We start from the raw sequence: 18,537 nt of genomic DNA on the forward strand, positions 1-18,537 counted from the left end.
GAGCAATGCAGACAGAAGACGTGACTGACACAAGACACAGTACAAATTGAGAATAGAAATTCGAAATGATCAGCGATTAGCTAGGCGTATGCGACATGGATTCAGACCCTAGACGTATTTGGAAAGATGCAGATACATGCATCTGCTTCCATGTAGGTATAAAGGGCCTCTAACACATGGAATCTTCCACAATGGAGGCAACCCTGTAACGAAAAGACTTGCAAAATCATAAAGATGTGCTGGGCGAAACCTACAAAGCTTCTGTGAAATTTATGTCGATGTCTAATACAACATAACACACACAGACCTACTAAAAAGTGAGTATACCTAAAGACTACTGCACTCATTATTCTTATCCATTTGACATAATGCTTTAGATATCACACAATACACGGGGTTTAAACGATAACATTTTGCAACGTACCACAGTGGTACAGGTGAAGTCGACAAGAATAATTTAATACAGGACACCTTAGACCTATCAAGCCGGGAAATAACCTCGAATTGGCATACGAAAACCACCTAATCTACAGCGCATGCACATCGCGCGAGAGTTTCAACATCCTCTCTCTGATACCAGTAGATTATCAGACTAAGAATAGCCGACCAGTTGCAAAGGATAAAGCAATCTTTACCTAGGTTTCAATAGATATAAATCTATCTTCTTCAGAAGATGCCTGGGGACAATGAACATCGTAATATATATTAAGGTATGGAACATGAGTCAAGAATAAAGTTTAACATATATTAGGAAAATATTGTATTACAAGATGTGAGAAAGATTCTTGGTACTTACAGTATTATAACAACATGAAGTGATATGTCCTTATCGTTTAGGCAAACATCTGCATAGTTACATTAATCATATAAAATATAGCCCTGACAACAGGGTTTGTCAAACAAATAAAATAGGTACATAGAAGTTGCAGAGCGCCTAAGCGACTGAGTAAAATCGGCCAGCGTAGTAGCACAGCGGCCAGGGCAGGTGGCGCTCATGTCGCGAACTATGTGCCGATAGGCGTACTGAAGTAACATTTGAAACACCAATTTTAAATGCGTTCTTAAATAGAGTGATAATAAATAAATTGGCAAGCATTTGACACTCCCGTTATGACATTGTGGGAGGTATAGGAACAATAACGTAGATACATACATCAAAAAGACAGGTGGCGCTTCCGCCGTGAGTTACATGCAGTGGTCTATATAGCCAAAATATAAAGTTATATTACCATATTAGTGAAGCCCATAGAACGTATATGAGTCAAACCATCAAGAACAATCAGTAATGGCTTTTAAGAAAATTACGAGACCTGGTCTACAATCCAGTTACTACGTAATATAGAATAAGAGAAAATTACATGGGGGCCGCTGTAGTGGCAGCCATATATCGTGAAAAGAACACATTATATAAACGATAGTAAACTGGAGGATTTGAAAGTGCATTATAGCTTCCTGAGGAAATAGACTACTGAGGTTACTAACATTAATGTTATACATTACACAGTACGGGTTTAAAGCCTTCAAAAAATTGTTTACAAGCAAGGTTCAACTGATCATTCAGAATATTGCCGTCTTTGAGCTCTAGATGTTTAAAAATAAATAGCTCTTCCCACAGATCTAGTCTCCGTCCTTTGACCTGTCTATGTAGGATAACCGTGTCTTCTAACTGTTTAGGCGTATGGCCGGTTATCAAGAGGTGTTCAGCAAAGGTAGAGTTGCGAATATTCGTTCCTTTTTTACCTAACAGATGTTCTTTATATCGTGTTTTCACAGCTCTGCCGGTTTGACCAATATAATAAGAGGGGCAGTTATTACAGGTTAGCTTGTAAATACCTGAATTAGAAAACCAATCGCTGGCAATCTCTACTGACTGTACAAGATTTCTTTTTAAACTGTTATCTGTAGAAAAGGAGACGTTACAGTTATATTTTTTATTCAGAAGACGTTTAATCCTATACGATAAGTTACCCAGGAAAGGGATGGAAATAAATTTTTTAGTTTCTGTGGTATCCGTGGGGAGAATATTTCTCAAAGTCGAACATTTTTGGGAGATTTTCTTATTGAGCAGGTAATCAATAATATTCTGGTTATACCCATTATTAACCGCAATCGCTTTGATGACATTCAATTCCTTTTTTTGATCCGCAGGTGATAAAGGAGTGGTTACCATTCGGTGAATGGCGGAATGAAAAAATGCCAATTTATGAGCTTTTGGATGGGTTGAGTCAGCAGGAATGACATTATCAGAATATGTTTCCTTGCGGAAGATATTAAAATGGAAGGAATTATCTTCTATAGAAATTGTTAAATCGAGAAAATTAAGTTCACGTTTATCATTTTGAAGCTCTTTTGTGAAGGAAATTTTTTCATGTAAACCGTTGAAAGTGTTTGACATCGTCAGCCTTTACACAAATGTTCCGGTTGATGAAACCATAGACCTTGTAAAAGAGAATCTTCTTAAACACAAAAAATTAAGTGAAACTCAGATTGCCGAACTCATTGGTTTGCTCAAGGTCATTTTAAAATACAATTACTTCACATTTAACGGGAAAATGTATGTACAACCAGATGGTCTAGCAATGGGTAGCCCCCTCGCCGGTATTCTAGCAGAGGTTTTCATTAACGCCCTAGAAACAACGTTCTTCAATTCAAGTTCAGAATTACGCCACAAAATCCGCTATTATGCACGGTATGTTGATGACATTTTCATTGCTTTTGATGGCACTGATCATGAGTTAGAGCATCTCTTTAACACTTTCAACGGTTTACATGAAAAAATTTCCTTCACAAAAGAACTTCAAAATGATAAACGTGAACTTAATTTTCTCGATTTAACAATTTCTATAGAAGATAATTCCTTCCATTTTAATATCTTCCGCAAGGAAACATATTCTGATAATGTCATTCCTGCTGACTCAACCCATCCAAAAGCTCATAAATTGGCATTTTTTCATTCCGCCATTCACCGAATGGTAACCACTCCTTTATCACCTGCGGATCAAAAAAAGGAATTGAATGTCATCAAAGCGATTGCGGTTAATAATGGGTATAACCAGAATATTATTGATTACCTGCTCAATAAGAAAATCTCCCAAAAATGTTCGACTTTGAGAAATATTCTCCCCACGGATACCACAGAAACTAAAAAATTTATTTCCATCCCTTTCCTGGGTAACTTATCGTATAGGATTAAACGTCTTCTGAATAAAAAATATAACTGTAACGTCTCCTTTTCTACAGATAACAGTTTAAAAAGAAATCTTGTACAGTCAGTAGAGATTGCCAGCGATTGGTTTTCTAATTCAGGTATTTACAAGCTAACCTGTAATAACTGCCCCTCTTATTATATTGGTCAAACCGGCAGAGCTGTGAAAACACGATATAAAGAACATCTGTTAGGTAAAAAAGGAACGAATATTCGCAACTCTACCTTTGCTGAACACCTCTTGATAACCGGCCATACGCCTAAACAGTTAGAAGACACGGTTATCCTACATAGACAGGTCAAAGGACGGAGACTAGATCTGTGGGAAGAGCTATTTATTTTTAAACATCTAGAGCTCAAAGACGGCAATATTCTGAATGATCAGTTGAACCTTGCTTGTAAACAATTTTTTGAAGGCTTTAAACCCGTACTGTGTAATGTATAACATTAATGTTAGTAACCTCAGTAGTCTATTTCCTCAGGAAGCTATAATGCACTTTCAAATCCTCCAGTTTACTATCGTTTATATAATGTGTTCTTTTCACGATATATGGCTGCCACTACAGCGGCCCCCATGTAATTTTCTCTTATTCTATATTACGTAGTAACTGGATTGTAGACCAGGTCTCGTAATTTTCTTAAAAGCCATTACTGATTGTTCTTGATGGTTTGACTCATATACGTTCTATGGGCTTCACTAATATGGTAATATAACTTTATATTTTGGCTATATAGACCACTGCATGTAACTCACGGCGGAAGCGCCACCTGTCTTTTTGATGTATGTATCTACGTTATTGTTCCTATACCTCCCACAATGTCATAACGGGAGTGTCAAATGCTTGCCAATTTATTTATTATCACTCTATTTAAGAACGCATTTAAAATTGGTGTTTCAAATGTTACTTCAGTACGCCTATCGGCACATAGTTCGCGACATGAGCGCCACCTGCCCTGGCCGCTGTGCTACTACGCTGGCCGATTTTACTCAGTCGCTTAGGCGCTCTGCAACTTCTATGTACCTATTTTATTTGTTTGACAAACCCTGTTGTCAGGGCTATATTTTATATGATTAATGTAACTATGCAGATGTTTGCCTAAACGATAAGGACATATCACTTCATGTTGTTATAATACTGTAAGTACCAAGAATCTTTCTCACATCTTGTAATACAATATTTTCCTAATATATGTTAAACTTTATTCTTGACTCATGTTTCATACCTTAATATATATTACGATGTTCATTGTCCCCAGGCATCTTCTGAAGAAGATAGATTTATATCTATTGAAACCTAGGTAAAGATTGCTTTATCCTTTGCAACTGGTCGGCTGTTCTTAGTCTGATTTACGTGGAACCATTGCTGTAGCGCAGCTATGTTCAAAGTACCAGTAGATTAGTTGGCTACTTCGTTAAGATCATTAGTTTAAGTGTGGTGTCACCGCCAGACACCACACTTGCTAGGTTGTAGCCTTTAAATCGGCCGCGGTCCGTTAGTATATGTCGGACCCGCGTGTCGCCACTATCAGTGATTGCAGACCGAGCGCCGCCACACGGCAGGTCTGGAGAGACTTCCTAGCACTCGCCCCAGTTGTACAACCGACTTTGGTAGCGGTGGTTCACTAACAAATTACGCTCTCATTTGCCGAGACGATAGTTTAGCATAGCCTTTAGCTACGTCATTTGCTACGACCTAGCAAGGCGCCATTATCAGTTACTATTGATAGTGATTCATGTACCGTCAAGACCGACGTTCACCATTAACGGATTAAAGCTAAGTATTCCACCAGCTACGTCCGTTTTTCTAAATTCTAATTTCCTTGTCCTGTTCCAGACCTCACGCCAGCCTGCGTGAGCTAAAACGCGTGCCTTTCGGCCTCCTCTAGTATCACGGTGTTGGCTCTCCTCCCAACCAAAACATTAAGCTTTCCATCTGCATCTATCGCATGAGCACGTGACTTGCTGTGTATTTGAATTACTTATTTACTTTATTAAGATTTTATTTTGTTTGCCAATGCTCTTGGCAGTTCCGTAGTAAGCACCATTATTATTTCTTAGTACCATGGATGAAATGTTTCAAAGCGCACTTCGTGCCTATTACAACAGGTGGAGGGTATTACGAATATAAAGGGCATATGAGAGCATCACTGACAAACTTTGAACAGTGACAGGTCGGAGACAGAGGATAACTGTTTATTCGGAAAAACATGCTTTTTAAAATGTTGTTCATCAGTTATGCTAAACAGTGATGTCACTGTGCATGGAACTAACACTATGTAGCCTGCTTGTAGTTAACTGTAGTTCTCTCATGATTTCATTGTGTCAAACCAGATGTTTACATGCCAGGTTCTGAATAAATAGCATGAACTAACACTGAACTCACTCTCAAGGTCATGTTTACTGTGCGATTAGTGCTGTGGAAGACATATGCCTCGTATCTACGAGGATCACTTTACTGGTATGGTACAGCCACAGTACAGTACCTTTGATGCACTTTATCGATGCTTTCAACAAAATATCTGTCTTCTTTCCGAAAACACTGCTGGGAAGAAGCAATACCCTCACGGACTAAGGTAAGTTTATTGACAAGTGAGGTGACAGGTAGACCACCATTGCAGCGGTAAATGACAAAAAATTCACATGACATGAAACACACGTGTCACAGAAAAAGCGTGTCCAAACAGTCGCATCAGTACACAGTGTAACCCTCCTCTCCTGGCGGCAATGCAGGTGCCGAATGGAATCCTGCGATAGTTTTTACCAAGCATCTTGTGCCTTTTTTTTCAGTTCAGCAGTGGTTCTTGCAGGCCCTGTAGAACGATTAAATTCCGATTTCATCAATTCCCATAAGTGTTCAATTGACTAGAGATCTGGTGTTGTTGCTGATCAGGGCAGCTGTTTTACACCAAAAAGAGCGTGTCGCATCGCAACAGTCGTATGTGGATGTGCATTGTCTTGCTGAAAAAGTACACCACCATCCTGTCGAATAAATGGCAGTAGTTCAGGGTAATAGCCTGTGTAATGTAGTGGGCACTGGTTACTTCAACGTGGGCACGAATTTTAACTCATCGTCCACCATACCATGAAGCCTGGGATGGGAACTTTGCTGTGGAGGATTGCACCCTAGAACAGGCTGCTCGCCAGGTCCGCACCATAAACCTATACATCTTTACTCACATACAGACGAAATCTGCTCTCACCACTGACGACAAGAGAACGCCATTCCACTGTCCAGTCGACACTTCACGACACCAGAGTAGCCATGCTTGGTGTTGTTGGTGGGAGTCTGGACAGAGGCACACGATATCTTAGACCCGCTGCAACCATACGATTCCCAGTGAACCCTGGTGACAGAGCAGGTGCAATGTGCACACACATTTCGTCCCTAGATGACGTTCGATCGGTCATTGCTCGTCGCTTAAATGCGTCAGCTTTGAAGTGCGTCCATTCTGCAGGGACGTGCGTAATCTGGTCTACGGGTGTTCGAATGCTCCATGGACCATGCTGAAAGCAACAGCGTGCCACTGATAGACTCACCCCAACATGTGCAGGAATCCATCGATAGGGTCCATCCAGCTTCCTGCAGGCCCACAATGTACACCCATTCAAGTGGCTGAAGCAATTCGAGAGTGGTATGTATTCGTCTGTGGATCATGGTTGTACCATAGGATGAATGTTGCAAACTCAGCACTTTTTTGACTGCAGATTCAAAACAGAGGGTGCACAGACAGGTCTCCTGATCGCCGATGGCCAGGACAAAAGAATAAATAACACTACATCCTTTCAGTATGCACGTACTCTATCTAGGTGCCACTGAACACAGTCCCTGAGGGTGTTGCATTTTTTCCGGCAATATATGTCGGTACTGGAAGGCATTGTTGCTTACCTTTGATCCTGCACCCAGTTCAGACAGAAAAAGGAGAAAACCTTTGAGAATGGTCCTTGCTGCCAAACGCGCGTGTCCTCTATGTTGGCTGTGCCAATGTCCAGCTGACAGAAGCGCACGCGGGGTCCTGAGAACCTGGAGGAAGCCTTGGCGAGCATGTTGGCAGAAATGTCTGCAGCTACGACGGTGAAATCTGGTGGCAGGCGCGACAGCAGCTCGTGAAATGTGACGTCACCAGGACCGCAGCCCACGTCCAGCACGGTGCCCTCCTCAGACAGCCAGCTGAGGGACGGCCATAGCTCATCCAGCACCTGAGACACGAACTCCTGCTGCAGGCTGCTGGATGTGGCGTACAGCTCCGCGTCCTCCATTTCATTACCTGTGGAATTTGATTTGGTACAATGGGCGGATTGATCGTATGACAACGTATCACAGTGACACCAAAACACAGTGAGATAGCGCAGAATGAGATTAGAGGAATAGTTTTATGTTGGGAAATAATGTTCGTGAATGGCGACCAACAATGCGCAGAACACCGAACGTAAGAAGGTGTGTCTTTTGACATAGAACAACTACTGGACTTCTTTCTCTGAAGAAATTTAAATTTAGGGAGAACATAAAAAACTCCATATTTTCAAAAATTCATACGAACAAAACGGTACTTCTCCTCCAGCCACATGAGAAACGTCGAGACTATATTCATACTCATCTCAAACCATATGCAATATATCAATGGTGACAGACTCTACCACAGCTGAGACTCACTGCCGTAACGGTGGCAAAGATTGTGGCAGAGACGGGGCAAACACCTCGCGTTTGACATAGCTCCATAAAAAAAAAATCGCAAGGAGACAAGTCTGGTGATTGTGGTAGCTATTTGCATCACACGTCATTTTCAGCAGTTGCACGGCCGAGTCATCGTACAGGCAGCTGTGTATTTAGACATTTCCCCACAGCCAAATGGATGAGAGGAGGTGTACCATCTTGTTGCAAGACGAAGTTTTTGCAGTCCTCTTGCAATTGAGGCAGAACCCAAAAAGAAAGCATGTCATTTTCTCCGTGGAAAAGTGCGGTCCATAAACCTTGACGAATATCGTTCGTTTTTGGCCGAGAAATGGTGGTTTCCTGTTCCCTCAAAACGATCATTGTGCCGCTTGCCTTCGCCATTAATGTGACCGTTGCTATGTCACTGAAGGTTAACCCCCAATTGCAACATGATCGAGTGTACAAACAGTGATCCAATACTGTCAAATGTTTTTTATTTCAGTCTTTGATCACAATATGAATTCTTTAGACGATGACCGGTTTCAGTCCGTAATGACCATCCTCAGATCTTTTTTACACCATGTCCTAAAGTGATAAGGTTAACCCCTTTGCCGGCCGGGGTGGCCGAGCGGTTCTAGGCGCTACAGTCTGGAACCGCGATACCGCTACCGTCGCAGGTTCGAATCCTGCCTCAGGCATGGATGTTTGTGATGTCCCTAGGTTAGTTAGGTTTAAGTAGTTCTAAGTTCTAGGGGACTGATGACCTCAGAAGTTAAGTCCCATAGTGCTCAGAGCAATTTGACCCATTTTTTTAACCCCTTTGACGTGCCGTTGCCATTGTCCGTCCTTTGTTTGAAATCCTTGTCATTTTGAGTGTCTTTTGATGCCTCCATAGGGTAGACATATCTCTGGAGTGAGAATTCCTTTCTGCGCATGTTGTCAACATTAAACTGGGATCGTCAACTGATCTCGGGACACTACCGTTTGTTTATGTTTTCCGGCGAGTTCGAAACTTATAATATTATACATATTTGTTGCGTTTTAACCTTCTGTTTATTCGGCAATGGTGAATTACTGTTGTTGCGGACAGGTGCAAAGAGAGAAATACTCGCAAGGATAAAAAGTCTGTGTTGGGTATTGTATGAATACTTGATCATACTTTGGAGTTTTTGTTGCGTTTTGAATACATGTCTTAAATCTATAATAATGTATGCGAAATGTGTAGGATTGTTGAGCAAAGTGTTTGGGCATCTTGGTATTTATACACGTAAAAGGCAACAGATATCCACAGTTCGAAAAATGACTATTTCTTTTAATTATGATGAACTTCAAAACACACCCGCACAAGTTGAGCTTTTCCTCTTTATTCATGTGTAACTCACACATGCATAATTTATGGTCAGTTTGTTTGTTTTAAGCTGAAGTAGGGCTGTACTTCCCATATGATACTATGAAACAAAAAAAACAGTCATTCAACAGCATAATGTTATTGAACTGTTTCGCATTTGTTCAGATGGCATGTTTTGCAGAACAGAGAAGAAAACCTGAATGTGAATGTGTGTGCGTGTGTGTGTGTGTGTGTGTGTGTGTGTGTGTGTGTGTGTGTGTGTGTGAGAGAGAGAGAGAGAGAGAGAGAGAGAGAGAGAGAGAGAGAGAGAGAGAGAGAGAGCAACAACTTTTTAGAGCAGAGACAACTGATAATAAGTAGGAATCACAGCATTGTGAAATGAAAATCTTCAACGTGCATGAAAGCTAGAAAAATATGATATGTTGCACAGAGTGAAATTTCGACATTTATTTCAAATAAATTTTCTACTCATGTCTAGTACAGAACACTTAGTTTGTTTATTTTTGTCACAACACTCGCACCATCACACCTAGGTTGCGTATTCGGCTTTGCAAGTATGTCAATAAGAAATCAAGGGACTGAATGTGAATCATAATAATGGGAAACAAAAGTGGACAAAAACACACAAACACACTGTAATCAAAGTACAAAGTCAGTTACTTTGTTGAATTTTACTTTCCGTTTATTGTATGTACTATTTCATTAACAAGCATTAGATATTAGTACATAAGGTCCCATAAGACTGCTTCATGTCTAGTGATCGGATTTTTTCACTTTCTACTTTCTAAAGTAGTGTGAACTTGTCCATAAAATGCAGTAAATAAAAACGTCAAAGTGTTACCAGTAAGCACAACTGTGCAGTAGCCTGCAGTAAAGAGAAAGAGAAATACTTAAAATCTAAAGAAAAAATTACTAAGAATCAAGCGCTATAATAGTTTCAAACGCACTGGCATGCTATCACATCGTTTTGTAAAGCTAATGCAACAAAAATTTACCACGACAGACAAGGCAATACTATTAAGTGCCGTATAATAGTGAAAATTAGCGGTGGCCTTCACAGATACCAACAAGTGGGCATATCTGAGCTGTGAAACTGGCCAGAAAGAAACTTCCTGACAGATTTTGTCAGAAAGAAGTTCTTCAAACCTATGACTCCGGTTTATTCCAGATATCAAATACAAATTGTTATGATGTTTCCGAAATGTCTGCACAAAATGCAAAGCACCTATGAAGAGAATATATCTGTACCAGCGGTGTAATGACATTCTAAATGTGCAAGACACCCTGCGGATAAACCTACGGCGTCCCGAGATCACATGACCGGTCTGGCGGTGTATACAGACAACACAAAATCCGCTCTGCGCATCCGAATGCTCGCTCCAAAGGCATGTCTACTCTGTGGATACCTGAACCAAGGAGGTTAGAATGAGGGCAGATGGCACTACCTACAGCAAGTACAGCCATCTATTGTAGCCAGAGGCACCATCTTACTGAGCCTAGGAAATGGGTTTCTCGGTTAAATACTGTGTGACTCTCGCCCTCTTAGCTTTCATACGTGTAATGGACAGCCATATCTGAGTGTCTATTTTGATACAGTATAAAGTATCACTGCAAAGCAGTATGAATACTCACTTGACACCAAATGTTATGGAGACACTAATATGGCGTCAGCGGCTTCACTTTTGTGGCGTAAGAGCATATCCCCTTATCCCAAACTGCTTAGCCTGAACACATGAATGAGACGCTCCTCTCTGGCTAACAGAGGTTGTAATAGACGACAGAGAGAGTGAGTCCGCTGCAGACAGAGTGTTGTGTAGTCGGTGAGTAAGGAGTTTTGATGGTGCTTGAGCCGAATAGAAAATGAATTTTATTGGAGATGCTCTGTGGCGTGACTAGGGATAGAAGGTGATTTTGAGATGATTTCATAGAGAGAAGGCACTTTTGGAAAAAGGTAACATAAACAGAGCATTTATTTTGGTGCACCAGCTACTCAAATAATTATTGTAGTGTAAAGATGCCCTTTTGCATAGAGATATCTACATTTTGATATCTAAGGCGAATTATCTTAATTATTATAAGAAAAGCAAAGAGTAGTTTTAGAATAAATTTTGTAACTTAAGTACTGTCTGTCTGAACCAGTCTTCATTATTCATTGTTTACGATAATGCAAAGGAAGGTCTTCGTTCCATTGAGTATGATTCATTTCTATGTCATTAAAAGGATCTTAATCTCATTTCAATTTAAGACAACCTATCAACTCATTTGCCAACATTTCACTAAGTTTGTCCTCACACTTAGAATTCTAATTGTAATATTTCTACACTGTATGCCTAGCACAATTGCGTGGACAGTTAACTACATTTTTGGAAGGATAGCATAATTCTCATTTGGAAGAACAGCTGAACGATAAATGATAAGGAAATTAGCCAGTCAGTGATTTATTTCGGGATTATGCAGTACAGCACTTCATATTCTTAGAACTGAACAAGACAGAGCAAAGCTGAGCTATCCTTGCAGGTGAGAAACAAATTATGGGGTCTAAATTAACTTTGTGACTTGGAATTGGGAAAGTGTATTCATTTGTAAAATGTTCATATAATGCAGTAGATGTGTTTTCTAGCAGGGCACAGTTTTCAATACGTGACAGTTACCCAGTGTGCTACGATTAAATAAAGAAGCCGTTTGTTTATTGCTGATAGCTATTCTTTGTATTCTGTTTCATTTGTAGACAGTCAGATTCGGTCTACAGTAACAGGCGCCAGTTGCATTGAAAGTAATTTACATATTATAGTTAATTTCATGTTCCTTAGCAGGGGAGCAAGTGTTATTCTAGATAAGAATATGTGGGCGACACTGTAATCGGAATTTAGAGCACTTGCTTTCACATTGCTGGTAGATCCTAATTCACTGAGACGCTGTATTCTTATGGAAATATTACTATGAAGTTCATACTACTGCTAAAGTGTTCAACGTTGACAGTAATGGTATTAAGAAACATTCTTATGTAGAGGTTTTGTCACCCACACCTTCCTAGTTGCAGCATGTTACTTTCAGCTGTTTGTATCAGGCATACATGAAGAATCCCCTTGGTGAAACTATGTGGGAAATGCTGGTTGGACAGTTTTATCGACTCCAATTTTACTGAATGAAGGACACTCCAACTCTTCTGGTGCTGTGTAGTTGTCACTTTCTACTGTTACACTTTCCGATGGCGGCAGGTTGCAATGAAAGAACTGTTTGCGTCGATAAGTAAAAAAGAAAAAAACTTCCAGCGACGCTCCATTAACAGGTTACAGTTTGAAGCGAATAACTTGTACCGTTTTGTTTGAGTGAATTTTTGAAAGTGCTAAGTTCTTTTGTGTAGTTGACGAAATCCCAGCAGTATCTGAAGACTATTTAGTAGGACACTTGCAGCGTGAATGAGTGTTCGCAATGCGATAAGCATTTTCGGTTGAGTGTAAAAATTACTGTATGCACGTGTTAGGCGTGCTGAGATGCCATCTCTTCGAAAGTTTCACGTAGTTTTATTTAATCATTCTAGCAATAGTGAGCATGAGGTCGTTTACGTCTACGAATATGCTCTGTTTAACTTAAAAGGCACAGTAGGTAAAATTTCAAATATAATGGGTTTGTTTATAAATAAATAAATCTTCTGCTACCAGTCACGATTTTTCTTTATTTTACTATTCGCACGACGCGTTTCGAGAAATAGTTCCCATTTTCAAGTGCGTTTTTTTGGTGTGTATTAAGCCATTTCTTTTGATGTTGTCAGTGTGTGTGAGTCTTCTTCATTTTGTTGACTTTTATGTTTTCTAATGGTCCATTTGTGTAGAGTCTCACACACACTTAACATCGCACAAAACTTGTTGTACACTTTACACATCGGAAATATCTTATATATCTTATATATAGTGTGTGTGTGTGAGACTACACAAATGGACCATTAGAAAACTTAAAAGTCAACAAAATGAAGCAGACTCACACACACTGACAACATCAAAAGAAATGGCTTAATACACACCAAAAAAACGCACTTGAAAATCGGAATTATTTCTCGAAACGCGTCGTGCGAATAGTAAAATAAAGAAAAAACGTGACTGGTAGGAGAAGATTTATTTATTTATAAACAAACCTATTGTATCTACAGTCACAGGCTTTCAAAAACCATTTATAATGGATCAAATCAGAAAATTTCAAATAGTTTTTTTTATTTACACATGAAGGAAATTTGTCGAATTTTGCAAACTTGTGTTGTCGCGAAGAAAAACTGTAGACTTGTTTCGCTGTGAATACTGAAATATAGGGGTGAAAACAAAAGAACTTCATATTTTCAAAAATTCGTACAAACGGAACGATACTACTTATTTACTTCAAACCTCGTCCTGTCAGTAGAGTATCTCTGGAAGCTTTTTTTACTTTTATTTATTTTTTTGTAACATACCATTTGTATTTCTATCTGAATTTTCGACCCTCTGTAGCGCCGGCTGGTGAAGAGTACGGCCAGAATCCCAACTTTTATGCATCTTGCCCAACTCCCATCTTTCGGTTATCATTCAGAATCTCACTCACCTGCTCGTATACCGTAATGTGCAGTGAGCTAGCTAGGGAATTGAGCCACAACCGCGTCGGACCCAGGCAGCGGGTTAATGATCATGGCCTGGCCAGTATGAGTGTAGTGTTTAGGTGGTTTCCCATTGCTCGTTTAGGCAGATCCTGGGCTTGTCCACAAATTTCGTCTCAGAGAATACGATACACAAACAGTTAAAATGCAATAACACACAGAACAAAGTTTATACGATTCACCTACCGATGACGCACACCACTCACGTCCTTCAGGTTATCTTGACGACTATGACGGCAGGAAGTTCACCAGCTTACAAAGGTAAACAACAAAAACAATTTTTTTTCAAATCCTAGAAAAGGGGAACCCAACAGGTCCCAGACTGGACAAACGCTGGAGAAAATAAGAAGAAAGTGGAGATTTAGAAACTCACTCTATGTAATTAGATAATGAAAACTTTGAGGGATGATGGGGAAGGGTGAACGTATCATTTTGAGATAAGGAACGCTAGTCTGTAAACGACTGAGTCAAATGTCACGAATCAAGACTTGTAGTAAGATACGTTTGTCAGTGGAGCACAAGAACCTGCAAATCGCTCCTCGAGTCACCTAATGCACAGATTTATTATGTGCCGTTCTCTACTGTGATACCATTGCCTTCAGACGCCTTCCTTTTCTTCGTACCTCGAATGTATTTTAATAGAACTGGTTTAAAATGAATGTTAGCTAATGAAATATTATGTGCAAAATGTCTGCAACGACAGACAAAGTCCAAAAAGTGGAACTGTAGACTAATTTTTCTGCTTCGCAAGGAAGGATGAAGACCATCTTGCAGCCTCTGTAGTCAAACAAACCTATACAGCTGTTAGTATACTCTCAATAATGTGTAAGGCACTCACTAAAATCATCGTCAACAGTGTAGATAAACACCATATTTTAATGGAGCCTTTGATAGTTGAGCATCTACAATTTTCTGCAGGAAATCAAGAAACAGAGGAATCGCAATTACTACCTGTACTTATGCCTGGGGTTAATTGACTTTGAGAAAACTTCAGACTAAATTTTAAAAACTGCTGTTCTAACAGCAGTTCTATAACAATAGATTGAGTCTCCCTATGTTACTACGCAGATGAGTTGATACACTGATGCGCCAAGGAAACTCGTATAGGCATGTGTATTCAAATACAGAGATATGTAAACAGGCAGAATACGTCGTTGCGGTCGGTAAGTGTCTGGCGCAGTTGTTAGATCAGTTACTGCTGCTACAATGGCAGGTTATCAAGATTTAAGTGAGTTTGGACGTGGTGTTACAGTTGGCGCACGAGCGATGGGACACAGCATCTCCGAGGTAGCGATGAAGTGGGGATTTTCCCGTACGACCATTTCACGAGTGTACCGTGAATATCAGGAATCCGGTAAAACATCAAATCTCCGACATTGCTGCTGCCGGTAAAAGGTCCTATAAGAACGGGACCAACGACGACTGAAGAGAATCGTTCAACGAGACAGAAGTGCAACCCTCTCGCAAATTGCTGCAGATTTCAGTGCTGGGCCATCAACAAGTGTCAGCTTGCGATCCATTCAACGAAACATCATCGATGTGGGCTTCGGAGCAGAAAGCCTACTCGTATAATTTCGATGACTGACGGCACAAAGCTTTCCGCCTCGCCTGGGCCCGTCAAAACCGACATTGGACTGTTGATGACTGGAAACATGTTGCTGGGCGGATGAATCTCGTTTCAAGTGATATCGAGCGGATGGGCGTGCATGCGTATGGAGACAACCTCATGAATCCATTGACTCTGCATATCAGAAGGGGACTGTTCAAGCTGGTAGAGGCTCTGTAATGGTGTGGGACGTACGCAGTTGGAATGATATGGGACTGCTCACACGTCTATATACGACTCCGACAGGTGCCACGTACGTTAGCGTTCTGTCTGATAACCTACATCCATTAATGTCCATTGTGGATTCCGTAGGGCTTGGGCAGTTCCAGCAGGACAAAGCGACATCCCACACGTCCAAAATTGCTGCAGCTTGGCTCCAGCAACACTCTTCTGAGCTTAAACACTTCCGCTGTCCACCAAACTCCCTATACATCAAAATTATTGAGCAAGTGTGGGATGACTTGCAACGTGCTGTTGAGAAGAGATCTCCACCCAGTTGTACTCTTACGGATTTATGGACAACCCTGGAGGATTCATCGTGTCAATTCCCTTCAGCACTACTTCAGACACTTGTCGAGTCCATGCCACGTCGTGCTGCGGCACTTCTTGTACTCGAGGGGGCCCTACACGATACCAGGCGGGTGTACCAGTTTCTTTGGGTCTTCAGTGTGTATCAATACTACAGCTTACTTTCGACTTCACCAGAATGATAGAAAGCTCAGAATTGAAAGAACAAGAAGATTCATAGAAACAAAACTATACTCAGAAGCTCTAGAGGTAGTTTCAGACTCGTAAACTATTATAAACAAGAGATTTGTGCCAGTGCCACAAACATGGACCATTTACATTTTACTCGTAACACAGAAATTCAAATAGGACACATAAACTTCAATAACTAATAGCACTCAGCACTCCGTCTTCAGGCCACGAATGACCCATCGGGACCATCCGACCGCCGTGTCATCCTCAGATGAGGATGCGGATAGGAGGGGCGTGTGGTCAGCACACCTCTCTCCCGGTCGTTATGATGGTTTTCTTTGACCGGAGCCGCTACTTTTCGGTCGAGTAGCTCCTTAGTTGGCATCACGAGGCTGAGTGCACCCCGAAAAATGGCAACAACGCATGGCGGCCCGGATGGTCACCCACCCAAGTGCAGGCCACGCCAGACAGCGCTTAACTTCGGTGATCTGACGGGAACCGGTGTATCCACTGCGGCAAGGCCGCGGCCTTAATAACTAATGGAAGAGCTTAATAGAGCAAGTTCGACAGGAGGTCTTCAGTTTAGTTACAACAAGACACAAGCAATTTGCAATACTGTCCATTAAAATATATTACACCGTGAAGGCAACATGAGTGAAACGTCAAACTGGCACTGGGATTAGTCTTTCACAAACTGTCGCTTCCTTCCCTACTCTCAGATTAGCAGTGTACTACTGCAAAATAATTCTGCTGTTTGGGTGTATGTTTTACTTATGCACGCATATCATGAAATGGGGGGACGAGCGTGTTCGCAAGCTGGGACGGCAATAAACATCGTACCACGTTCGCGGTAGCTGCTGGTCGGGCGGTTTATTCCGTGCCGTCGATTCCTGTCTTGGAGATATGGTGCGCTCCAAAGAGGAAGAACAGCCGTGACAGTGCCTATTACGTCACGGGAACAAGACACAACTTGTTATATAGATACATTCAGTTGACGTCTGTTGAAAAGACTGAAGAGTTTTGGACTTTGTCCACATCCATGTTTTTGTGAGGATCTGCATAAGGCAACAGCTTAGTAGCGCGCATTTATTTTAATAAGAGCACAATATACGAGACGCTGTTAATGAGAAGCCTCGCGTTTATTTGGGAGTTGTGTGTTGGACTTGTATTCCTGACTTCCAGTAGTAACTGCAGCACTTGGGTAAAAGAAGTTCTACATCTACCTCTACACAGATACTCCAGAGGCCACAGTGCAGTGCGTGGCGGACGGTACCCAGCACCACAACTTGTCATTTATCTTTGCTGTTCCACTTGCAAATAGAGCAATACAACCCTGACTGTCGTCTTCCAAACAGTCCAACAGCCACGAGTGTTGGTCTAGGATGCCAGTTCATTCCATAGCAGGAGCCCTTTGTTTGTCATCTGTGGCACCCTTACAGCACAGCGGTACGTCACGGTATCCTACGTCCCGTTCTGTTGTCCTTTATGGCAAGTCGTCCAGGCCTTACATTTAAGCAATCCCACGACGAGAATTTCTACTGCTTGTCCTCGTGCTCATCAAACCCTGCATTGGCCATCAAGATCGCCGGATCCTCAAAGTAGCTCGGGGTACTGACGATCTAACTCGCCAATTGGACAAAATTTGGCACCACATTCCTCAGGAGGACACCCAACAACGCTAACAGTCAATGACAAGGCGAATAACTGCTTATGTAAGGGCCAGAGGTGGATCAACTCGTTATTGTATTGCTCAACTTGTGGAGCTCTTTTTCTTGAATAAATCATCCAAGACCTAACTATTGCTGTAATGAAAATGAGTTGGAAGCGGGCTCAGCTTGTTGTTAGGGTAGTAGATGGTGGGTGAACTAAAATAGCACTTTCCTAGAACTGAAGAAATAAAACGAAGACGATAGCCTGATAACTGACAGATAGGTGACATTACAAAATATGCATGAACAACGAGAATGTGGAAAGTTACTGCTTGTAATGCTCGGAAAATTTTAGAGGAACCCCTTATCCAACAGTAAATGTCAAATGTCTAATGATGATTGTTTACGATGTGTAGATATTTCGTTAAAGTGTGGTGCATTATATATGTACGCCATTAAGTAGAATAGTCAAAGGAAAAAAAATTAAATTCATGACTGGTCGAGTGCATTACAAGCGACTGGTGCGAGTAGTATGTGTACTAGCTCTCTGAAGCATCGCTTATCAAGAAAATTAAGTTGAAATCGGTCAGAAATCTAGAACAATAGCAGTGAATTGCAGTATTACAGGGCTATTACAAATGATTGAAGCGATTTCATAAATTCACTGTAGCTCCATTCATTGACATATGGTCACGACACACTACAGATACGTAGAAAAACTCATAAAGTTTTGTTCGGCTGAAGCCGCACTTCAGGT

The 18,537-nt window shown here is 41.1% G+C and overlaps 1 protein-coding gene across 1 annotated transcript in view; it reads right to left on the bottom strand.

Moving 5' to 3' along the window:
* LOC124613455 (juvenile hormone acid O-methyltransferase-like) overlaps positions 1 to 18,537 on the bottom strand; it is a 95,141-nt gene that overhangs the window by 31,727 nt on the left and 44,877 nt on the right. Inside the window, exon 2 of the mRNA XM_047142159.1 lies at positions 7,093 to 7,471. Within this exon, the coding sequence (XP_046998115.1) occupies positions 7,093 to 7,471 (379 nt within the window). The remainder of the gene's footprint in view (positions 1 to 7,092; positions 7,472 to 18,537) is intronic.

Source organism: Schistocerca americana, chromosome 4 (genome assembly GCF_021461395.2).
Source record: "Schistocerca americana isolate TAMUIC-IGC-003095 chromosome 4, iqSchAmer2.1, whole genome shotgun sequence".
In the NCBI taxonomy this organism is placed as follows: domain Eukaryota; kingdom Metazoa; phylum Arthropoda; class Insecta; order Orthoptera; family Acrididae; genus Schistocerca; species Schistocerca americana.